This window comes from Pristiophorus japonicus, chromosome 12 (assembly GCF_044704955.1).
Source record: "Pristiophorus japonicus isolate sPriJap1 chromosome 12, sPriJap1.hap1, whole genome shotgun sequence".
Taxonomy (NCBI): domain Eukaryota; kingdom Metazoa; phylum Chordata; class Chondrichthyes; family Pristiophoridae; genus Pristiophorus; species Pristiophorus japonicus.
Genome location: NC_091988.1, coordinates 54,057,741 through 54,081,978, shown reverse-complemented (window position 1 = coordinate 54,081,978; position 24,238 = coordinate 54,057,741). Strand labels below are relative to the sequence as shown.

General features: G+C 44.9%; 1 protein-coding gene across 4 annotated transcripts in view; it reads right to left on the bottom strand.

Annotated features, from left to right (window-relative positions):
* plxnb1b (plexin b1b) overlaps positions 1 to 24,238 on the bottom strand; it is a 285,985-nt gene that overhangs the window by 45,821 nt on the left and 215,926 nt on the right. For 2 of the 4 annotated variants that reach the window (XM_070895494.1, XM_070895497.1), the window contains 9 exons: positions 22,541 to 22,669; positions 16,337 to 16,459; positions 14,965 to 15,058; positions 9,972 to 10,138; positions 8,586 to 8,737; positions 5,697 to 5,802; positions 4,804 to 4,940; positions 3,659 to 3,883; positions 261 to 441 (listed from right to left, as the gene is read on the bottom strand). In XM_070895494.1, coding sequence (XP_070751595.1) covers positions 261 to 441; positions 3,659 to 3,883; positions 4,804 to 4,940; positions 5,697 to 5,802; positions 8,586 to 8,737; positions 9,972 to 10,138; positions 14,965 to 15,058; positions 16,337 to 16,459; positions 22,541 to 22,669 — 1,314 coding nt within the window. The remainder of the gene's footprint in view (positions 1 to 260; positions 442 to 3,658; positions 3,884 to 4,803; positions 4,941 to 5,696; positions 5,803 to 8,585; positions 8,738 to 9,971; positions 10,139 to 14,964; positions 15,059 to 16,336; positions 16,460 to 22,540; positions 22,670 to 24,238) is intronic. The other 2 variants (XM_070895495.1, XM_070895498.1) reach the window with 1 other exon arrangement.

Here is a 24,238-nt window from a genome sequence, read left to right as displayed (position 1 = left end):
GGTGATGCAGTTCCAATGGGAGAATATAGGACGGTTGAGCCCTTGCCTCTGGGGTCGGAACCAAGCACTTATCCAGGTTTCTCTGTTCAGTGCCTGCCTTACTCCAGGTGCCCCCCTTTGATAGTACCTGCCTCACTCCAGGTTCCCCCCTTTGAGAGTGCCTGCTTTAATCCAGATCTCCCAGTTGAATTGAAGATCTTGGTTGAAAAGCTTGCCCTCTACTGCACCATCTCACAGTCACTGAAACCAGAGTCTCTCACCTTGTGTAGATTCCGTTCAGTGCAGCTGCTTTCCTTTATCATCCTGCGTTTCCTCTCTCTCGCCCAGCTTTGTTTGGATAACGATCTCCGCCGCCGTTCCTTTGGGATTAACTGGACCATCATCTGAGGTGTTTGCACTGCATCCAAGTTCTGTCCATATACACTGATCACTCTCCCTCCGCTGAAACACATCACAGAACGGGTCAACAAACTCAGTCACATAGGAAGTCTTGTTAAGTGTTTCTCACTAATGAATGTTCCCATCAATTTTGGGTTATTTGCCTAATTGATTGATTTACTGCTTTTCTTTCAGCATTCTTGCAGTACATTCCTCACTAACTTTCCTGCACGGATACCAACGGTTTTGAGAATGCAGGTGTGTGTGCCTGTGCTTTCCTCGAGACAGAGTCCATGAAGCGGCCAAAACAGAGTGGATAACCCCATCTCCATGGTAACTACTGTGTGTTATTGTCAAATTTTTGTTTTATAACACTCCTGTGAAGCACCTTGGGACGTTTTACTACATTAAAAGGTGTTATATAAATGCAAGTTGTTGTTGTTGTTGTTACGGTTGAGGAGAGGGTGTTATATTTAGATTTTTCTTGTCCACTTTTACAATCTCCAGTTCATCATAAACAGCATATTTCCACATGTAAGGTGACACTAATCTCCAGATTACAAAGACTCCCTCTTTTCAAGGTTGCTGGCTCCCCAAGGAGGCGGAAAATCTGAACTACAAATGTTTGCAGAATTCTGAACCAGAGTCTGGGGAGTGAAACACAAAGCTCTTTAATAAAAAGAGTGTGGAGAGTTGTAAAGGAGACGGGAGCTCGGGGATTCAGTACTGTGGGTGGTGAGGAGACGGGAGCTCGGGGACCCAGTACTGTGGGTGGTGGAGGAGAGAGCAGCTCGGGGATTCAGTACTGTGGGTGGTGGAGGAGATGGGAGCTCGGGGATTCAGTACGGTGGGTGGTGGAGGAGAGAGCAGCTCGGGGACCCAGTAGTATGGGTGGTGGAGGAGACAGGAGCTCGGAGACTCAGTACGGTGGGTGGTGGAGGAGACAGGAGCTCGGAGACTCAGTACGGTGGGTGGTGGAGGAGATAGCAGCTCGGGGATTCAGTACTGTGGGTGGTGAGGAGACGGGAGCTCGGGGATTCAGTACTGTGGGTGGCAAGGAGACGGGAGCTCGGGGATTCAGTACTGTGGGTGGTGGAGGAGACAGGAGCTCGGAGACTCAGTACGGTGGGTGGTGGAGGAGAGAGCAGCTCGGGGATTCAGTACTGTGGGTGGTGAGGAGACAGGAGCTCGGGGATTCAGTACTGCGGGTGGTGAGGAGACAGGAGCTCGGAGACTCAGTACGGTGGGTGGTGGAGGAGACGGGAGCTCGGGGATTCAGTACTGTGGGTGGTGGAGGAGAGAACAGCTCGGGGATTCAGTACTGTGGGTGGTGAGGAGACGGGAGCTCGGGGATTCAGTACTGTGGGTGGTGGAGGAGAGAGCAGCTCGGGGATTCAGTACTGTGGGTGATGAGGAGACGGGAGCTCGGGGATTCAGTACGGTGGGTGGTGGAGGAGACGGGAGCTCGGGGATTCAGTACGGTGGGTGGTGGAGAAGAGCGCAGCTCGGGGATTCAGTACCTCTGGATGCTGGAAACATACAAGCTCAGTAGCACAAATGGTAAAAGGAGACTGCAATATGGATTCATAAAGTGAACTTCTTTAATGGCAGAGTAAATTATTTTTGCTTGTTTTTCTGTTTGTCTGTGCTGCATTGATTACTTTATTTTGGGCCCATTGAGTTGAGGGATGACCGTGCTGAAGAATCAAACACTTATCCACCCAAAGCACACAATGTTAATCTCGAGCTCTCCCTCCCAGGTATATGAGAAGCAGTGCAAAAGAAACCTCTCTCTACTCTGCCCAACGATGTGCCTTCACCAGGAACTCTTACGGTACACATAACGCTGTTCGAATGCTGCATTCCAAGCTGGAGTTTCCAGCACACACCAGAGAGGAGACAACCAAATCAGCTCGGACTCTCAGCTCTGGTTTGATGCTCCCTCAAGACTCCTGCTTGGATGTTGCACCAGGTGCACATTTTTGAGCATCGCAAGGGTTCGCAATGCTGCTTCACCTCAACCTTTCCTCCATGTGCACCATGAAAACTTTCCCAGCCATCCTTGTGGTCTGACTGAGATGAACTTAATACCAATCTGTGGAGAGCAATGGGCAGTTTTGAGGTGAGGACCCATGTCCACTAAGAGCTGGTCTGGGACTGTCCAAACGTATTTGACTTAGGAACCTTGTAGCTAACTGACAAAGAAGACATTGCCGGTCCCAGTCTAGGCTGGTTAGAATCGTAAAATGGTTACAGCACAGGAGGAGGCCATTCAGCCCGTCGAGCCCGTGCCGGCTCTCTACAAGAGCACTTCAGTTGGTCCCACTCCCCCACCTTTTTCCCGTAGCCCTGCAAATTTTTTTCCTTCAGGTACTTATCCTTTTGAAAGCCACGGTTCAATCTGCCTCCGCCACCCTCTCAGGCAGTGCATTCCAGATGCTAACCACTCACTGTGTAAAAGAGTTTTTCCTCATGTTGCCTTTGGTTATTCTGCCCTTCACCTTAAATCTGTATCCTCTGGCTCTCGACCCTTCCGCCAATGGGAACAGTTTCTCTCTATCTACTCTGTCCGGACCCCTCGTGATTTTGAACACCTCTGTCAAATCTCCTCTCAACCTTCTCTGCTCTAAGGAGAACAGCCCCAGCTTCTCCAGTCTCACCACATAACCGAAGTCTCCCATCCCTGGAACCATTCTTGTAAATCTTCTCTGTGCCCTCGTGAAAGCCTTCAAATCCTTCCTGAATTGGACACAATACTCCAGTTGAGGTCAAACTAGTGTTTTTAAAGGTTCATCATAACTTCCTTGCTTTTGTACTCTATGCCTCTATTTAGGAAGCTCAGGATCCCGTATGCTTTTTGAAACCGTTTTCTCAACCTCATCTTCAACAATTTGTGCACATTTACTCCCAGGTCTCTCTGTTCATGCACCCCCTTTAGAATTGTACCCTTTAGTTTATATTGCCTCTCCTCGTTCTTCCTACCAAAATATACCACTTCGCACTTTTCTGCGTTATATTTCATCTGCCACGTGTCTGCCCATTCCACCAGCCTGTCTATGTCTATGTCCTCTTGAAGTCTATCACTCTTCTCCTCACTGTTCACTAGACTTCCAAGTTTTGCATCAGTCCAAAAACTGTAGTGGATCCCAGGACTGGATTAAACTCGTTCTTGGGTGAAAGGACAGCGTTCTATAACCCATTGCATTCCATAGGCTTCCTTTCAGGAAATATTCATAGCTGGTTGGATTTTTTCTTTCTTGTATCTTAAAAGCCATCTCACCCTAGGAAGCTCTTGTCCGGGGACACGATGGTGATGTTTGGATCCTCTGTATAGCTGAAGAAGTCATTATTCAATCTCTTTGGAATATCACCATACATGACTGTGATGGGCAGGTCGCCTGTCTGGTTGTTGGAGGCGGTGAGACACTCGACAAGATGATCCTTTATATCAGCAGAACTGCCCAGGGGAAAGTCAATCGACAGTTTTAGCCAGAAATGTCCATGTCTACACAGCATCAGGAAGAACAAACCAGTTATTTATCTCTACAGATCCCATTTTATAGGAGCACACAGGAAAGCCAGCAGCTTCCTTTGCAACTTTTTAAGCCGAAAGCAGAATTAAGAAAAACTTTCAGAATCACAGATCTAACTCTCCCAATGACTTGGGAGTTTACCAGTGAGTAGCTGTGTCATACCGACCAAGAAAATCCCAAGCAGGTCTTTATGGAGCTGGGAGCAACTGTTAGGGGTGTCGTAAAATCCCCTCAGTACCCTGGGTTAGGGATGGGGAAACCACTGGGTTCCTGCTCCTGATCACTATTCAGTGATCTTTGCTAGAAAGTGCAGACGTGGATGTCAGGTGAGAATGGTATCTGGAACACCTGAATTGCCTCCTACGGTACAGTAACCTGCCACCAATCATTGCCAAGACGGGCGAATCAAACAAAGCCAGTTCAATGTGGTACTGAGGAGCAATGATCATTGACTGAGCAGGAGAGGAGCGAAGGAGAGTTCTCTCACTAACATCCAGATTGTTAACTAATGCCCCTGTTGTCTGATTATTTGTACTCTCAGTATTGTACATTATTTTTTCTTTTAAACAGCTAACCCTTTCCCCTCTATTAGTCTCCCTTATACTATAAACCAACCCTAATTGAGGGGTCAGAATGGGAGACTTATTCCCACATGTATGGCAGTATAGGGTCCGAATTAAGAGTCTCCCTCTAATCTGTCCTTGCTCACAATGGGAGAAGCATTTGACTCTCTTGATAGCATGGCCAAGATCAGGAGTCCACCATGGGAGGAGTTGCAGGTATAAGCCCACCTCCACTCTCTCTGTGGCAGAGCACATTGGGCCACCATATCATTGTCCTTGAGCTAAAGTTCTGAAAGGATTCACAGCCCACCTAGGTTAAAGAGACTTACATGAGACAGGGCAGGTCACCGACAAACACCTTGACGTCATTTGGTCTGCCGGTCAGCAACTTGACACCATTGAGGGTGAGAGACGTTCCTCCGGCTTTGGGGCCATGAGATGGAGAGATGGAATTCAGCACTGGGTTCTGGAGGAGGAGGAAATCAACACACCAGCTTGCTAAATAGACCCAGACATGGGCGAAACTCTACAATAATCGATAAGCATTGCCCAGCTAAAAATTCTGAAACGCACAACTCCAATAATTTAACTTTAATGCAGGTGACCAATAACAGAATTCATATTGGATCCAGGTGAAATTGTAAGAGCTGTAGATTCTGATTTAGTCCTATTTCTCTCAATCTGATCCCTATTACTTTAAAATTGAAAGTGCTCAGCAGCTTTGTGTTAATTGCCTCATCTCTGCCCAAGGCTTAAATGCTGCACCGGCTGAATCTGTAGCCCTGGCTTGTAGCCAAGGGTCTTCCCATGGGAGTGGGCAGGGAAGTGGAACGGAGTCCATGATCAGATCAGCCATGATCTTATTAAATGGCCTACTCCTGCTCCTATTTCTTGTGTTCTCGTGTTCCCAGGGTTGATGCTGTGTCTACTCAGCCTGCAGCCATGGGTCCTCCCAGGGTTGGTGCGGTATCTGCTAAAGTTGTCGTCAAAGTCCTGCTCTGGGCTAACAATGTGTATTTAGGTATTGGAGCTTGGCCATGGCTCCACCCAGGGCTGGTGCTGCACCTGCCGCATTTCAGGCACAGATCTGAAGCACTGCATTATAATACTCTGCTGAATCCATTCCAAATGCTCATATGCTTCAGAAACCACAGAAAACTCCAGGATTCAAACATTTAAAAAATCTAAAATAAAAACAGAATTCAATGAATTTCATACCAACCTGATATGTAAAGGGCTGTATAGAGTTGCTGCTTCCACCATTTGCTACTTCAACTGTGACATGGCCTGATATTTCCTCATGACTGGCCGCTGTGTAGCACACAATCCTATAGGAGGAAACTCTGCACCGTTAGCTGCATTGTGGTTGGTCATTGTGAGTGTATGATCGACTTATGGATTACAGTACTGGGGGGAGACGACAGGTCACAACACTAAAGACCAATGTAGTCCAAACATACCACGCAAGTAATTTTAACACGCAACAGATTAAGTTACTAAACGGTCAAGCAAAGAGTAGGAATAAACGGGCCATTTTCAGGTTGGCAGGTTGTAACTAATGGAGTACCGCAAGGATCAGTGCTTGGGCCTCAGCTATTCACAATCTATATCAATGATTTGGATGAGGGGACCAAATGTAATATATCCAAATTTGCTGATGATACAAAGCTAGGTGAGAATGTAAGTTGTGAGGAGGATGCAAAGAGGCTTCAAGGGGATATAGACAGGCTAAGTGAGTGGGCAAGAACATGGCAAATGGAATATAATGTGGAGAAATGTGAAGTTATCTACTTTGGTGGGAAAAATAGAAAAGCAGGATATTTTTTTTTAAAATGGTGAGAGATTGGGAAACGCTGGTGTTCAGAGAGACCTGGGTGTCCTTGTTCACGAATCACTGCAAGAAACATGCAGGTACAGCAAGCAATTAAGAAAGCAAATGGTATGTTGGCCTTTATTACAAGAGGATTTGAATATGAGTAAAGATGTTTTACTGCAATTATATAGGGCCCTGGTGAGACCACACCTGGAGTATTGTGTACAGTTTTGGCCTCCTTCCCTAAGGAAGGATATACTTGCCATAGAGGGAGTGCAATAAAGGTTCATCAGACTGAATCCTAGAATGGGGGGGGGTATTGTCCTATGAGGGGAGATTGAGTAGACTAGGCCTATATTCTCTAGAGTTTAGAAGAGAGATGATCTCATTGAAACATGCAAAATCTTTACAGGACTTTACAGGGTAGAATCAAGGAGGATGTTTCCCCTGGCTAGACAGTTGAGAACAAGGGGTCACAGTCTCAGAATAAGGGGTCGGCCATTTAGATCTGAGATGAGAAATTTCTTCACTCAGAGGGTGGTGAATCTTTGAAATTCTCTATCCCAGAGGGCTGTGGAGGCTCAGTCTTTGAGTATATTCAAGACAAAGATCGCTAGATTTTTGGATATTAAGGGAATTAAGCGATATGGGGATAGTGCAGGAAAGGAGTTTAAGTAGAAGATCATCCATGATGTCATTGAATGGCAAAGCAAGCTCGAGGAGCTGAGTGACCTACTCCTGCTCCTATTTCTTATATTGTTATGTCACCATCACATTTTCAGCAACTAGACCGAGAAGTAATGACAGATGTTGTCTTGCGACTGAGTAATCCGAGCCAAACAGCCATCCTTTCCAAACTAAGGTACAGTGCGTTGAAGCTCCAAAACTTTGCAGCACTGCACTACCCGCCATAAGAAGATAGGAAAAGGAGTAGGCCATTCAGCCCCTCCAGCCTGCTCCACTGTTCTATTAGATCATATCTGATCTGTACTTCATCTCCATTTACCCACCATAGCTCCATATCTCTCAATACCCTTACCTATCCTGGTCAGGATAAAAGGGGAGAACTCCCCTGCTCTTCTTCCAATCGGATCTTTTACGTTCACTTGAGAGGCCATGCTTTATTGTCTCATCTGAAAGATGACACCTCCGACAGTGCTGTGCTCCCTCGGTACTGCACTGGAGTGTCAGCCTAGATTTATCTGCTCAGGTCCCTGGAGTGGGACTTGAGCCCACAACCCTCTGACTCAGAGGTGAGTGTGTTGCCCACTGAGCCATGGCTGATATGTTAGCTTCCAAAGTTCTTCATTTTATCTGTATGGGTACCATTGTCACTAGTTTACAGTCACTCAATAAGCCACATTCTGCCTTTCATAGAATCATAGAATGGTAAAGCACAAAAGGAGGCCATTTGGCCCATTGAGTCTGCACTGGCTCTTTCGAAGAGCAATCCAGTTAGTCCCACTCCCCCGCTCTTTCCCCATATCCCTGCAATTTTTCTCCTTCAAGTATTTATCGAATTCCCTTTTGAAGGCAACTATTGAATCCATATCCACCACCCTATCAGGCAGTGCATTTCAAATCCTAACCACTTGTTGCCGACAAAGGTTTTTCCTCATGATGCCACTGGTTCTTTTGCCAATCACCTTGAATCTCTGCACTTTGTTTATAGACCCTTCAACCACAGAAACAGTTTCTCTTTATTTATTCTTATCTAAAGCCTTCATGATTTTAAATAACCTCCATCAAATCTCCTCTTAGCCTTCTCTGCTCGAAGGAGAACAGTGCTTGGAGGGATTTTGATCTGGATTTTGGGATCTGAATTCTGCCAGCTGGCCATCCTTCCTGGAAAACCACAGAACATTGGCCTTGGATGGAAAGCTGTGCTGGCTGTGAATTGGACGCACGAACATCCAAATTCCTGACACGCGCTTCCATCACGCCAAGCCCTGAGGCAGGTGTGCTAAAATCATAACATTTGTCTTGGTGCTTGAAAGCAGTAACATGTCCCAGGACGAGGTTGGGTGCGTGGAAAAAGTTTTAGGTGCCACTGTAGCAGAGTGGAAATGATAACATTGTGCACAACGGTTTTGGATGAGCTGCAAAGCGTGTCTGCTGTGCGTGTCGGGGACAAAATATCTTCTACCCACACGGCCAGTATTAATTATGAACAGCGTGCTTCAAAGCTTAAAAGAAGTTCTGAAAGGATGAAGAAACCTGCGTAATTCTGCTGGGCCTCACTGCTCACCCACACACACACGCGTTTTCAGAAACGTGCTAGTAATTGAAGTCACTGACCTGGTGGATACCTCGTACTTCAGTGGATCAGCACGGCACGGGATCCCAGCCACGGTTATCATGTTCTGGATGTCCTCGAATCGCTGGCCCAAGTTTGAACCAGTGATGGTGACCATAGTCCCACCCTCTGGCAGTCCCGACATTGGGGCAATCTGGGAAAGGGAATAATCAGTGTAAACGACTGCCAGCATACTACATGACCAATGTACAGGCATCGGAGGGAACTGGTAGGAATGGTGAAGAATCGTTGCAATACATTTTCATGCATTGACACATGCGAGATGTATTTTTTTCTTGAGAATTAAAATTTTTTTAAAAAGAAACGGGAAGAATGTGAGGTAGGAACGATCAGTTTTTGTGTCGTTTTTCCAAGGCTTTTCCCTTCTCTTCTCCTGAAGGCACCATTTCTTGTCGGGATGTGGTTTCATGAGCTTGGAAACATCTCTGCTAATTCACCCAAATTACCATTTTTCAGTTGATCGCAGACAGCAAATGTCACCAGGACATTCAGTTGTTTACAGGCATCACAGCTGAGCCAATCCTGTTCGCAACAGACATTCATACAGGTGCATGCATCAGCAGGTTACTGACTCTCCTGCCAGTGGATACAGTTTCGCCCCATCTACTCTATCAAAACCCCCTCATACTTTTGAACACTTCTATTAAATCTCCTGTTAACCTTCTTTGCTCCAAGGAGAGCAATTCCAGCTTCTCTCAAATCTCCACATAACTGAAAGTGTGTGTCATGGTGATGCATTTATCCAGTATGTCACCCGGGGAGTTAAAAAGTGTTTCTTTCCCGAGGAGAAGCTTCCAGCGTGTCACACAATTCGATCAGCGAGTTGTGTGCGTGCTAAGAGGACATCTTACGGAAGCACAGCTCTCAGGAGGCGGTACCAACAGCTACCTTCACATCTCCTTCCTGCAAACGCATTTCATTCCAGGATGGTGTGGACATTGGAGACTGCAGTCCCATGGACACAGGCTGTGAGCCGTCCGTCAGGTTGTTGATTTGCTAATGCTATTTTCTGGACACGATTCACCGCACAGACCTGAGAGTTTGGGGGTGGTGGGGGCTACGGAAGAGGATCCTAAAACCAGGAAAAAAGCAATAATTCAAAAAATGTGCACGGGGGTGGGGGTTGGATAATCCCGACAATGACCCTGCACCGATGTGGAAGGAGACTTCAATGGCAGCCCACACGATACCATGCACGCCTGCCGTCTCCAATCATATTAGGTACCAAAAACAGGATCAAATAGTTTCCTTTTCCAACGGCTGTGTTTCTTGCAGCTTCATCTCTCGGACATCCTTGTACGTACCCGCTCAGGTGACTCCCACATGCATTGTCTCGAGTCTGGTTATTTTATTATCTGCTAACTCACCGAGTGAATGACGGGCGCGGGGCAGGTGGGCTCCACTCCATCCACGCACGACTCTCTGTACTCACAGCTGGGCTCTCCTCCCCCACACCACACGCACGCGTACTTGGTGTCTGCAGTCTGACAGCGACTGCAGTCTGTGCGACCCACGGAGCAGTTATACAGGGTAACTGAACAGAGGCGGCAAGAGACCATTAGTCGTTTTCACACAATTGCTCCCAAGAATCAGAGTTCATTCCCCAATCTTGGAGATAACCGCCGCTTCTAGATCTGACATTAAAAAGAAATAAAGACTGACAGTTATATAGCGCCTTTCACAACCAGCGGACGTCTCAAAGCGCTTTACATCCAATGACGTATTTTTGGAGTGCAGTCACTGTTGTAATGTGGGAAACGCAGCAGTCAATTTGCGCACAGCAAGTTTCCACAACCAGCAATGTGATAATGACCAGATAAACTGTTTTTGTTACGTTGATTGAGGGATAAATATTGGCCAAGACACTAGGGATAACTCCCATGCTCTTCTTCGAAATAGTGTCATAGGATCTTTTATGCAACATCCAGGGGTATTCAACATTTAGGAAAGATAGACAGAAAGGAAAAGGAGGCAGGGTGGCGTTGCTGGTTAAAGAGGAAATTAATGCATTAGTAAGGAAGGACATTAGCTTGGATGATGTGGAATCGGTATGGTTGGAGCTACGGAATACCAAAGGGCAGAAAACGCTGGTGGGAGTTGTGTACAGACCACCAAACAGTAGTCGTGAGGTTGGGGACAGCATCAAACAAGAAATATGGGATGTGTGCAATAAAGGTACAGCAGTTATCATGGGCGACTTTAATTTATATATAGATTGGGCTAACCAAACTGGTAGCAATGCGGTGGAGGAGGATTTCCTGGAGTGTATTAGGGATGGTTTTCTTGACCAATATGTCGAGGAACCAACCAGAGAGCTGGCCATCCTAGACCGGGTGATGTGTAATGAGAAGGGACTAATTAGCAATCTTGTTGTGCGAGGCCCCTTGGGGAAGAGTGACCATAATATGGTAGAATTCTTTATTAAGATGGAGAGTGACAGTTAATTCAGAAACTAAGGTCCTGAACTTAAGGAAAGCTAACTTCGACGGCATGAGGCGTGAATTGGCTAAAATAGACTGGCAAAGGATACTTAAAGGGTTAATGGTGGATAGGCAATGGCAAACATTTATAGATCACATGGATGAACTTCAACAAGTGTCCATCCCTGTCTGAAGTAAAAACAAAACAGGGAAGGTGGCTCAACCGTGGCTAACAAGGGAAATTAAGGATAGTGTTAGATCCAAGGAAGAGCCATATAAATTGGCCAGAAAAAGTAGCAAACCTGAGGACTGGGAGAAATTTAGAATTCAGCAGAGGAGGACAAAGGGTTTAATTAAGAGGGGGAAAATAGAGTACGAGAGGTAGTTTGCCGGGAACATAAAAACCGACTGCAAAAGCTTCTATAGCTATGTGAAGAGAAAAAGATTAGTGAAGACAAACGTAGGTCCCTTGCAGTCGGACTCAGGTGAAATTATAATGGGGAACAAATACTTTGGTTCTGTCTTCATGTAGGTAGACACAAATAACCTTCCGGAGATACTAGGGGACCGAGGGTCTAGTGAGAAAGAGGAACTGAAGAATATCCTTATTAGGCGGGAAATTGTGTTGGGGAAATTGATGGGATTGAAGGCTGATAAATCCCGGGGCCTGATTGTCTGCATCCCAGAGTACTTGGGGAAGTGGCCCTAGAAATAGTGGATGCATTGGTGATCATTTGCCAACAGTCTATCAACTCTGGAGCGGTTCCCATGGACTGGAGGGTAGCTAATGTAACACCACTTTTTTAAAAAAGGAGGGAGAGAGAAAACAGTTAATTATAAACCAGTTAGCCTGACATCAGTAGTGGGGAAAATGTTGAAATCAATTATTAAGGATGAAATAGCAGCGCATTTGCAGAGCAGTGACAGGATTGGTCCAAGTCAGCGTGGATTTATGAAAGGGAAATCATGCTTGACAAATCTTCTGGAATTTTTTGAGGATGTAACTAGTAGAGTGGACAATGGAGAACCAGTGGATGTGGTGTATTTGGACTTTCAAAAGGCCTTTGACAAGGTCCCACATAAGAGATTGGGTGTGCAAAATCGAAGCACATGGTATTGGGGGTAATGTACTGGTGTGGATTGAGAATTGGTTGGCAGACAGGAAGCAGAGAGTCGGGATAAACGGGTCCTTTTCGGAATGGGAGGCAGTGACTAGTGGAGTGCCGCAGGGATCAGTGCTGGGACCCCAGCTCTTTACAATATAAATAAATGATTTGGATGAAGGAATTGAGTGTAATATCTCCAAGTTTGCAGATGACACTAAACTGGGTGGCGGTGTGAGCTGCGAGGAGGATGCTAATAGGCGGCAGGGTGATTTGGACAGGTTAGGTGAGTGGGCAAATGCATGGCAGATGCAGTATAATGTGAATAAATGTGAGGTTATCCGCTTTGGTGGCAAAAACACGAAGGCAGAATATTATCTGAATGGCAGATTAGGAAAAGGGGAGGTGCAACGAGACCTGGGTGTCATGGTACATCAGTCATTGAGGGTTGGCATGCAGGTGCAGCAGGCGGTGAAGAAGGCAAATGGCATGTTGGCCTTCATAGCTAGGGGATTTGAGTATAGGAGCAGGGAGGTCTTACTGCAGTTGTACAGGGCCTTGGTGAGGCCTCACCGGGAATATTGTGTTCAGTTTTGGTTTCCTAATCTGAGGAAGGACATTCTTGCTATTGAGGAGTGCAGCGAAGGTTCACCAGACTGATTCCAGGAATTGCTGGACTGACATGAGGAGAGACTGGATCAACTGGGCCTTTATACACTGGAGTTTAGAAGGATGAGAGGGGATCTCATAGAAACGTATAAGATTCTGACAGGACGGGACAGGTTAGATGTGGGAAGAATGTTCCCGATGTTGGAGAAGTCCAGAACCAGGGGACACAGTCTTAGGATAAGGGATAGGCCATTTAGGACTGAGATGAGGAGAAACTTCTTCACTCAGAGTTGTTAACCTGTGGATTGTCCTGCCACAGAAAGTTGTTGATGCCAGTTCATTGGATATATTCAAGAGGGAGTTAGATATGGCCCTTACGGCTAAAGGGATCAAGGGGCATGGGGAGAAAACAGGAAAGGGGTACTGAGGTGAATGATCAGCCATGATCTTATTGAATGGTGGTGAAGGCTCGAAGGGCAGAATGGCCTACTCCTGCACCTATTTTCTATGTTTACATCCACCTGAGAGAGCAGACAGGGCCTCGGTTTAACGCCTCATCCAAAAGACGGCTCCTCCGACAGTACAGCACTCCCTCAGCACTGCACTTCAATAATCAGCCTAGATTTTTTTGTACGCACAATTACAACAGTGACTACACTTCAAAAATATGCTAAAAAGCGCTTTGGAATGTCTGGAAACCCTGAAAGGCGCTATTTAAATGCAAGTTCTTTCTTTTTAGATAAAAATAAAATATAAAATATGTGGTTTGAATGACTTTGTGAACAGATTAAATAACATTCCCATTAACCTAATAGATCTGGAGAACTAAAATAGAGAATTACACTCCATTTATCATGGTTGGTGTAACCTAACCAAACTCAACCACAATCACAGATATATGAACAAGCATGGTTATTGCTATCTAACCAACCGTAACCACAATTAGAGGAACCATATTCTAACAAGTGCACAAAGTGTGGTGGTGCGGAGGGGGAGGAGTTCAAATTGAGAAAAAAAAAACTCACTCTCATGGTCTTGTTGAAAATGTAATCTTTGAAAAAGCATGAAGTAAATCTATTAGATGAGCACTAATACACATAGAAAAATCTAAACAAAATACGAACAAATGTCCCAGAAGATGGCGCCATCATATTTCCTGGGTTTATAATAAAGGAATAAAGCAAAAAAATCCAGCTTTCTACCTGAAAACAGAATGCGTTCATAATTGGAACTCATGTGCATACACACGTATATACAAAATATAAACTTCACGCACAGTTACACTTAACGTACTGATGAGTTATCACAAACCAATCCTTCTTTCTCTCAAAGCTGTCCTGTGTAGAAGATAAACGCAGGGTGCGGGGAGAAGACACAAAAGGACCTTCACTTCTGCACTTCCTGGGGTTTTTGCGCAGGTAAAATTGGACGTTTTGAGATCACCACAACATTCCTGACGTGTTGTCAAATTTGTGCGCTAACAATACAATGTCATTATACTCATAGATTTTATCAAAGCTAATGAAAGATTGTGTAGAATGGGCCTATACTCTCTGGAGTTCAGAAGAATGAGAGGTGATCTCATTGAAATATACAAGATTCTGAAGGGGATTGACAGGGTTGTTCCCCCTGGTTGGAGAGTCTAGAACTAGGGGGTATAGTCTCAGGATAAGGGGTCGGCCATTTAAGACAGAGATGAGGAGGAATTTCTTCACTCAGAGGGTTGTGAATCTTTGGAATTCTCTGCCCCAGAGGGCTGTGGATGCTGAGTCTCTGAATATGTTCAAGGCTGAGATAGATAAATTTTTGGAACCATGGGGAATCAAGGGATATGGGGATCGGGCGGGAAAGTGAAGTTGAGGTCAATGATCAGCCATGATCTTATTGAATGGCGGAGCAGGCTCGAGGGGTAGTATGGCCTTCTCCTGCTCCTAGTTCTTATGTTCTTGTTATTGCAAGTAATTTGCGTAAACCTTGCGACACACCAGAACATGTACTTTGGTTTTACCACATCCACAGCCCCAGCACTGGAACTGCCAATGTAGCACACCAGTACTAGTCAGCTGTACTATTAAAAGTGGCAGCATGAGAAATGTCGGAAACCTATACACCGGTCAATGCAGTATATGGAAAGACTTTGGCACTGAAGCAAGACAAAGGGAGAACAGACTGAGGAAACATTCCTAGCCTTGCCTGAATAAATTGTTAAAGAAAGTAGAAGTACTTACTGTGCAAATCATGTGTGCTGTCCACTCTATAATTGGGCCGCCGCTGGACATACACTGTTGCGTTATACTCTTGCTGGAGAGTGGAGTAGGTATACTGTAATGCCAGAGATATCAAGATGACAGACTAAGGAAATATAGCAAATATCTAAGAGCTGAATCAAATTTAAAAGTCAAATGCACCCGTGTGGACATGTGTGATTGATTCACTGTTGTACTCAAGAGATGCAGGTGCTGGAAAATGAAAAAAGTGTGTGTGTTTTTTTGCCCCAATTGTTGGTCGACCCACACACTACAAGGGTCAGCCCTGTGCTCCTGAGTGACAGCCCAGGCCTACAGGAAGAACGCAGGCTAGAGAGCCAAGGCTACAATCTTGTCACCTTTTCTCTGGCACGCATTCCCGTCGAGCACAAAAGTAGAAAAATGACAAGTGACGAAAATCTGAAATAAAAACAGAAAGTGCCGGAAACCAACACTTGAAAAGGAAAGTTCACGTTCTGGGTGCAGACCCTTCACTTTTGTCAACAAAATTCTGCTGCAGAGGCTCTTCCTGAAATGTTAGTCTGTCTTTTGTCTCTGCAGATACAGACAGATCTGCAGTCAATTTCCAACATTTTCTGTTATGAACCTAAGGATATGATAATAGACACACGAGATAGCATCGGTCATGGTCACAATATACGAAGGTATGTTAGTGTGGAAGAAATTCAGAGAAGGCCCACCATCACCTTCTCAAGGACAACTCTAAAGTGCCGAAGGGACATTTTTCTATGTTAAAGGTGCTATATAAATGCAAATTATTGGTGTTGACCACATATCCCTTTATTCACTGCTGAATCAGAAATCCATCAGAAATTTCTTTCAATGGTTCAACAGAGTTCTGCCCTTGGTAACCAATGCTTCCCGAGTTGACAACACAAATGGGTGCACCCAGAATAATACTTAAAGATATTGAAGGTTCTTCTTGGCTCCAGATACCCATGAAGCCAATGCCTAGCCTTGCCGGATGGTCCTACCTGGGCAAGCAGCAGGAAGCTTACTAAGTGTTACTAAGACACTGTGCTGCAAAGGTTCAGCTGGTTTAACTCCAGCAGTTCCCCATTGCTCACTTGGTGGTCCTTACATGTGAGCTCATTTCAACCTGAACATTCTAGGCTTGGATAAAATCGTTTTTTTTTTGTTTACAAGCAGAAAGTTTACTCCATATCAGATAAATGGAACCTACTTATGTGAACTTCTCAGAGATTTGGCTTGGACATCTTTATACATGGCGATGGGGGGAGGGGGTGGTCAGACACTCAGCGGACCAATGTAAATTGGCCAATCGACCATCACATGACCATTTCACAGGGCTCTATCACCTTTTGTTTCTTACCTGGTGCACCTGACAAGTGATGAAGTAAAACGTGGGATAATCGTCGTCCCCTTCCACAAACGCCTCCACCACCACCATCCGACCCTCAATAACAAACACACATTCATAATCCCCTTCCGGGTCCTGCCAGGCAACAGAAATACAGGAGGTTATGGAAACACTACCCAGCTTTAATCCGAAGTCCGTGCACTCCTTTTACACCAAAGAAGAGCACGAAATGCTTGGGGAAATTCTGGAGCAAGAGCTCCTTTGTGCACTCTATGTAGCAGAACTGTAAATTTATCTTGTGCTTACGATTAAGATTTCACTACACATCCCCGTTGTGTTTCTATTTTAAAGCGAAGGGATACACAAGGATACACAAAGGCCCTTCAGCCGTCAAAGCTTACCCTTCAATAAACTAAAGACACTTTCATACGAGTCCTTTCAATTTGGATTTCAGGAGCCTGGTATCCGGGAGCCTGGTCCTGGTGTTTAAGCTTTTAAATCCATTTGCATGCTCCAGTGGCAGATTCAATGACCCAGATTTTATCTGGGATAAAAGGATTTAACAGCATAAACGGCAGGAGCTGGCAACTGGATGCGAGGCCCCAGGAATCAGGGTCAAAAGACGACCAACATAAAAGGCCCATAAATCTACAAGAACATAAGAAACTGGAGATACTCTGTACACATGCAAATGGGTCCATAAACACATACCTGTGAGCACGTTGGGCTCCCAAGTTACTACAAAGCAAGAGGAATACACACACTCCCCAAAGTCTCAGTGTTCCATGTCGATGCAGTTTTTGCTATGAGTGACATTCTATGCCACCTGTATCAGACGAACAATGTCTCCGTTTTATTCCCACTAACTCTCACTTACTTCCCCACTTTCTCTGCCCGCACCCCCAGCAATAAAAGCATGATACAATAGCCTATTGTTTCTCCAAATTCTTGTAACATTCTGATGGAAACTCCTGGGAAATACCAGTTTTTGTTCTGGTCACTTCTCATAGAATCACAGAACTAGAATCAGAAAGTTATGGCACAGAAAGTTACAGCACTGCATTATGCAGATTGCATATGTTGTAACATTTGTTGCACAGGGTGAAACAATTTCACAAAGCACAATTTTTTTTGAAAAGTTATTAAACTTGCATCCTGAAGGCCAGTATTCCAATAAACGTGCCACCCAGTCCTCTTATCAAAAGAGAAGAAACCTTCAATCCCACCCAGCCTGGACTGGATTGAAACTAAGGCCTCAATGATGGAGACAGTATTCGAAGCCACTGCACAACCTAGTCTTACATCAGGGAGATAAGCAATTCTATGTGAAGCGATTGATTTCAACCTAGTGCTAATGGGTTATTGAGGCTACAACATACATCTGAGGATGTTCCACACGGCAGTTGGGAACAGACTGTAAACACACGTGACTGTGCTGCATAATGCACTGGAACCTTGTCCTTTCTTCTCTTGCACCTGAATTCATGTAAACTCAAGGTAGCTTCACACCGACAGAACAGTGTTGATGGCAGATGCAATATTTTCACCGTTAATGGTGCTCTGTATGCTTTGGTATAAATTAGCTGCTCTCAATGAATCCAATGGCATCACAGACTCATGTTTGTGGGTCCCCACAAGAAATATGCCACCAAGTACTGAGTGCCATCAGAGCTGCAGCTGAAGCAACATCCTTCGAGTTGGATTCTCGCCCATTTAGCTGTGTGAATAACGACTCTCTGGCCTGGATTTGGAGTGGCAGCAGGGAGAAGAGTAAACGGGAACAGTAGCATAGTGGCTATGTTACTGAATGAGTAATCCAGAGGCCGGGACTAATGATTCAGAGATTTGAGTTCAAATCCCATCACGGCAGTTGGGGAATTTAAATTCAGTTTATTAAATAAACCTGGAATAAAAAGCTAGTGTTGGTAATGATTGTTGTAAAAACACATCTGGTTCACAAATGTCCTTTAAAGAAAATCTACTGTCCATACCTGGTCTGGCCTATGTGTGACTCCAGACCCACAGCAATGTTGTACCTTTGTTTAAAAAGGGAGAAAGGGACAGACTGTAATTACAGGCCAGTCAGCCTAACCTCAGTGCTGCGAAAATTATAGAAAAAATTCCTGAGGGACAGGATAAATCTTCATTTGGAAAGACATGGATTAATCAAGGACAGTCAGCATGGATTTGTTAAGGGAAGGTCGTGTCTGACTAACTTTATTGAATTTTTCGATGAGGTAACCAGGAAGGTCGATGAGGACAGTGCATGTGATGTAGTGTATATGGATTTTAGCAAAGCTTTTGATAAGGTCCCACATGGCAGACTGCTCATGAAACTAAAAGCCCATGGGATCCAAGTTGGATCCAAAATTGGCTCAGAGGCAGGAAGCAAAGGGTAATGGTTGATGGGTGTTTTTGTGACTGGAAGGCTGTATCCAGTGGGGTTCCGTAGGGCTCAGTGCTGGATCCCTTGCCTTTTGTGGTATATATCAATGACTTGGACTTGAATGTTGGGGGTATGATTAAGAAGTTTGCAGATGGCACTAAAATAGGCTGTGCGGTTGATAAAGAAGAAGAAAGCTGCGGACTGAAGGAAGATATCAATGTACTGCTCAGGTGGGCAGAATAGTGGCAAATGGAATTCAATCCGGTTAAGCGTGAGGTAATGTATTTAGGGAGGTCTAACAAAGCAAGGGAATACACATTAAATGGTACGATACGGAAAAGTGTAGAGGAACAAAGGGACCTTGGAGTGCAGGTCCACAGATCCCTGAAGGCAGCAGGCTGGGTAGATAAGATGGTTAAGAAGGCATATGGAATACTTGTCTTTATTAGTCGAGGCATGGAATACAAGAGCAAGGAGGTTATGCTTGAACTGTATAAAACACTGGTTAGGCCGCAGCTGGAGTTATGTGTGCAGTTCTGGTCACCACATTTCAGGAAAAATGTGATTGCACTGGAAAAGGTGCAAACGAGATTTACAAGAATGTTGCCTGAACTGGAGAATTTTGACTATGAGGAAAGATTAGAGATGCTGGGTCTGTTTTGTTTGGAACAGAGGAGGCCGAGGGAAGACCTGATTGAGGTGTATAAAATTATGAGGGGCCTGGATAGAGTGGATAGGGAGGACCGGTTTCCCTTGGCAGAGGGGTCAACAACCAGAGGGCACAGATTTAAAGTATTGGGGGGAGGCTTAGAGGAGATATGAGGGGAAATGTCTTCACCCAAAGTGTGGTGGGGGTCTGGAACTCACTGCCTGAAAGGGTGGTAGAGGCAGAAAGCCTCACCACATTTGAAAAATATTTAGTTGTGCACTTTAAGTGCCGTAACCTACAGGGTTACAGACCAAGAGCTGGAAAGTGGGATCGTAGAATCAGAGGTTTATAGCACGGAAGGAGACCATTTCAGCCCATTGTGTCTGCGGCGGCCAACAAGAGGCTATCCAGCCTAATCCCACTTTCCAGCTTTAGAATTAGACTGGATATCCCCATCACAGGGATTAGGCTGGATAGCTCTTGGTCGGCCGGTGTGGACACGATGGGCCGAAGTGATCTCCTTCCGTGCTGTAAATTTTTATGATTCTATGACTTTTAACTGCCCTCTGAAATGGCAGCTCGCCACCAACTTCTCATGGGCAATTAGGGATGGGCAATAAATGCCGGCGACAACCAGGTGTAAGGTTCGAAAATCCACAGCCGCATTTGAAACACCGCAAGGACAAGAAAACTAACATGGGATCGTTCCATACACTAAATGAACATTTTTGGCCAAGTAAAAGCAGGCTAGGAAAACGCGTGGGCGGATACAGACATTGTGGAGTCTGGCTCACAAGCGAGACCGAGGCACTGGTCAATGGGGGAAAAGTGCATTCTGGCAGGCCAATCAGGGGTCGAGTCGGGCCTGAAGTGGGGAAATCTTCAACCAATAAGGACTCCCCGGCCCAGTTTGAAAATGACTTTCCCCTCCCCCCAAAATCAAATTACGAATGTGGGCCATTATCTACCTAATTAATATGGACAATAGCTCTGAATCAAAACTATGAATCACTGCAGGAATGGCCCACTGACTCCCAGGACTATAACAAAGGACCCACAGACTTTCAGGCACCTATGTGCACTGAAACATTACCCTGGTCCTCACACATGTGTGTACCTGTGACATCTTCTGATTAAATATTCAAAGCTATCTCCCCACCCAAACTTACACAATGGACCACCCACTGGGTTTGAGCACGAAAAGACCAGAACTGAATTGAATATAAATATAGGACACAGAACCACCAGAAAAGGAATTGTGGAGAAAAGGAGTTGTGGATCAAAAAGGAGCTGGGCAGAGTTCACAGGGGAGGAAAGGTGTGGAGAGGAAAAGACTTGCAGGAATTGTGGAGAAAAACAGTTTGGGGTCAGTTCTTGAAAGGGCTGCTGGCTGCTGGGGGGGAAGGAGCTGAGAGAGTTTTGAAAACTTTGATTTTGGTCGAGACTAAAAACCTACGAGCCAACCTCCTGGTTGGTAAGTGGCAGCAGGTGCTGCTGTTAGCCCTGAACACACTGGACAGGGTGAGAATAGCCGAAGCATCAGGCTGGGGCACGCAGAGCTGTGCGGACCTGGACACCTGGTTTAATAACCTCGATTATTCTGACGATAACAGAGAGGCAGATAGAAGAAACCGACGCAACATCGAAGAGGAAAACCGAACAACATAAAACCCACCCCAGAGGGACCCCGAGCTGAAATAAGTGCTACAGAACTGCGGAGTTGATAGGATTGAGAGTATAGCCCAAACCTCCTCACAGACTCAATTTAGGATAGGAATTGGTAGGAAGGGTGGGAGTGGGAGATGTGGTTGTATGTGAGTGGAATGTTTTAACCTCTTGTTTTCCCCTTCCTCGTTGCGAGATTTTTCGGGTTGTTGAATGAGATTTTGCCATTACTGCTATTTTATGACCTCTTCCTATGCCCTCTATGTGTTTGCTATTCTAAATAAACAACATTAGCCATTTTGTACTCTTACCCACTGTGTCTGGTGCCTCATTAGTCACCCACCCTCATAAATCGCACGTACAGAACCCAAGGAGAGTGTGGATTCGAACCCACACCCCAAGCTTCCCTTACACAGGAACGAATAATTTTGTTTTTAAAAATATCGGGGAGAGTGGTACAGAGGTTGTGAATCTCTGTTTAAGCTCTGCTCCCTCAGACCACCTTATAAAATGTAAAGCTGCCATCAGACGGATGGAATGGAAGTTTCACACTCCACCATTGTTGGGTTCGGTCTCTCTCTGTGCCAATAAGTAGTGTCCCTATAGCATGTTACTGTGCCATCCTTTGCATTTCACGTTCAGCTTGTTCCCAGACAGATGGTCAAAACCTTTGCCATTGCTCAACCATCGAGCAACATGTGCCGTGTCGGATGCCACCGTGTCTCCCTGATCACAGTTACTGGAACAGTAGAGAAAACAACGCAAATCAGGGAAAAACACAGTAAATGCTGGACGCACAGAATCTGAGAGAAGAGGAGGTAGGCTATGATTTTGAAAGCTGGATATGGAGGTATTAAAAAGAGAAAATACTGGAAATACTCAGCAAGTCAGGCAGCATCTGTGGAGAGTGAAACAGAGTTGACATTTCAGGTCGACGACCCTTCATCAGAACTGGAAAAAGTTAGCGATGTAACAGATTTTTAAGCAAGTGTAGGTGCAGGGAAAGGGGGAGGGGAGGAAAGAACAAAAGGGAAGGTCTGTGATAGGATGGAAGGCAGAAGAGATTAAGAGACAAAGGGGATGATGGTGCAACGCAAAAGGAGATGGTAATGGGACATGTAAGAAACAAAGCAAAGAAATAGAAACAGAAAATGCTGGAAACACTCAGCAGGGGTCAGGCAGCATCTGTGGAGAGAGAAACAGAGTTAACGTTTCAAGTCGATGACCTTTCGTCAGAATGTTTAATAACTTGGTGATGGATTTTTAGACAATGGGATATTAAAACCCATTAGCAGCTTCTCTGTGCATCAGTGTTCAGCATAATCTGACCCTTGATCGTTACCCCTTTGTTTGGATCAGTCCTATAATAGAGCTCACCTACTTTCCTTTCCGATTCTGACAAAGAGTCTCTGCCCAATATGTTCACCCATATTTCCTCCTTTCAGATACTGACAGACCAGCTGTGTATTTCCTGTTCTTATTTCACTTTGCGGGGTGTAATTTCAGACGTACTGACCTGAAAGAAATGGAGGTTCTGTCCTGCCAGTGTGATTTTTCGCTCCACGTTGACGGGCAGAAGGGACGAGCCTTGAACGTCATCAACACAGGGGCAGGCCATGGGACCCTTGTTCAATCCTTCGTAGCTCTGGGCAAAGACCACACACAGAGGTTCACACGTCAGAAGCAAACATGAGGAAACCTGCAGAAATACGACACTCTCTCCCTCTGCGCCAGTGTTGCAGCACCAACCCCTCGGAAATTAGTCTGCTGATCCCCTGAAACTATTCCTAGTGTTGGAAAGAGATCAACTTCCGCTGTGGAACCACATTTGCTATTTAATATTAATATTGCACATCAAGGTTTCCCTACGGTATGCACAAGAAACTTAGTACTAAGGAAAAGAATGATCAGTTGTTCATTTAAATTCCGATAAATTTAACATTTATTTAAAATATTATTGTAAATAATTAATGGCAGTGGAGGGAGTTTGCCAACATTATTGATAATGGAAACTCTTTACAGGGTCTAGCCATTTGATCCTAAAGGCACTGTATTGCAGTTTTATTTATGTTGATGATGAACTGATCAATGCACTTTGCCAAATGAAATAGGCATCGGAACAAACTCTGTCATCCACACAGCAACATTTTATTCTAAAGGTTCTTAATGTCGAAGCATTTACATTGAAGGCACTTACTGCTGTTCATGCTTAAATAAAGGAGACTACAAAGGTATGAAGGCAGAGTTGGCTAAAGTGGACTGGGAAAATAGATTAGTGTGTGGGACGGTTGATGAGCAGTGGCAAACATTTAAGGAGATATTTCATAACTTGCAACAAAAATATATCCCAATGAGAAGGAAAGACTGTAAGAGAAGGGATAACCATCCGTGGCTAACTAAGCAAATAAGGGATGGTATCAAAGTGAAAATAGGGGCATACAATGTGGTCAAGGCTAGTGGGAGGCCAGAGGATTGGGAAACTTTTAAAGGCCAGCAAAGAATGACAAAAAAATGATAGAGAGGGAAGACAGATTATGAAAGTAATCTAGCACAGAATATGAAAACAGATAATAAGAGTTTCTACAGCACATAAAAAGGAACAGAGTGGCTAAAGTAAATGTTGGTCCCCTAGAGGATGAGACTGGGGAATTAATAATGGGGAACAGGGAAATGGCAGACACATTGAACAAATATTTTGCATCGGTCCTCACGGCAGAAGACACTAAAAATATCCCAATAGTGGATAATCAAGGGACTATAGGGAGGGAGGAATTTAATACAATCACTATCACTAATGAAGTAGTACGAGGTAAAATAATGGGACTAAAGGTGGACAAGCCTCCTGGACCTGATGGCTTACATCCTAGGGTCTTAAAAGAAGTGGCTGCAGAGATAGTGGATGCATTGGTTGTAATCTACCAAAATTCCCTGGATTCTGGGGAGGTCCCAGCAGATTGGAAAACTGCAAATGTAACACCCCTATTTAAAAAAGGAGGCAGACAAAAAGCAGGAAACTATAGACCAGTTAGCCTAACATCTGTCATTGGGAAAATGCTGGAGTCCATTATTAAAGAAGCAGTAACGGGACATTTGGAAAAGCATAATTCAATCAAGCAGAGTCAGCATGGTTTTATGAAAGGGAAATCATGTTTGACAAATTTGCTGGAGTTCTTTGAAGTAATGAGCAGGATGGTTAAGGGGGAACCAGTGGATG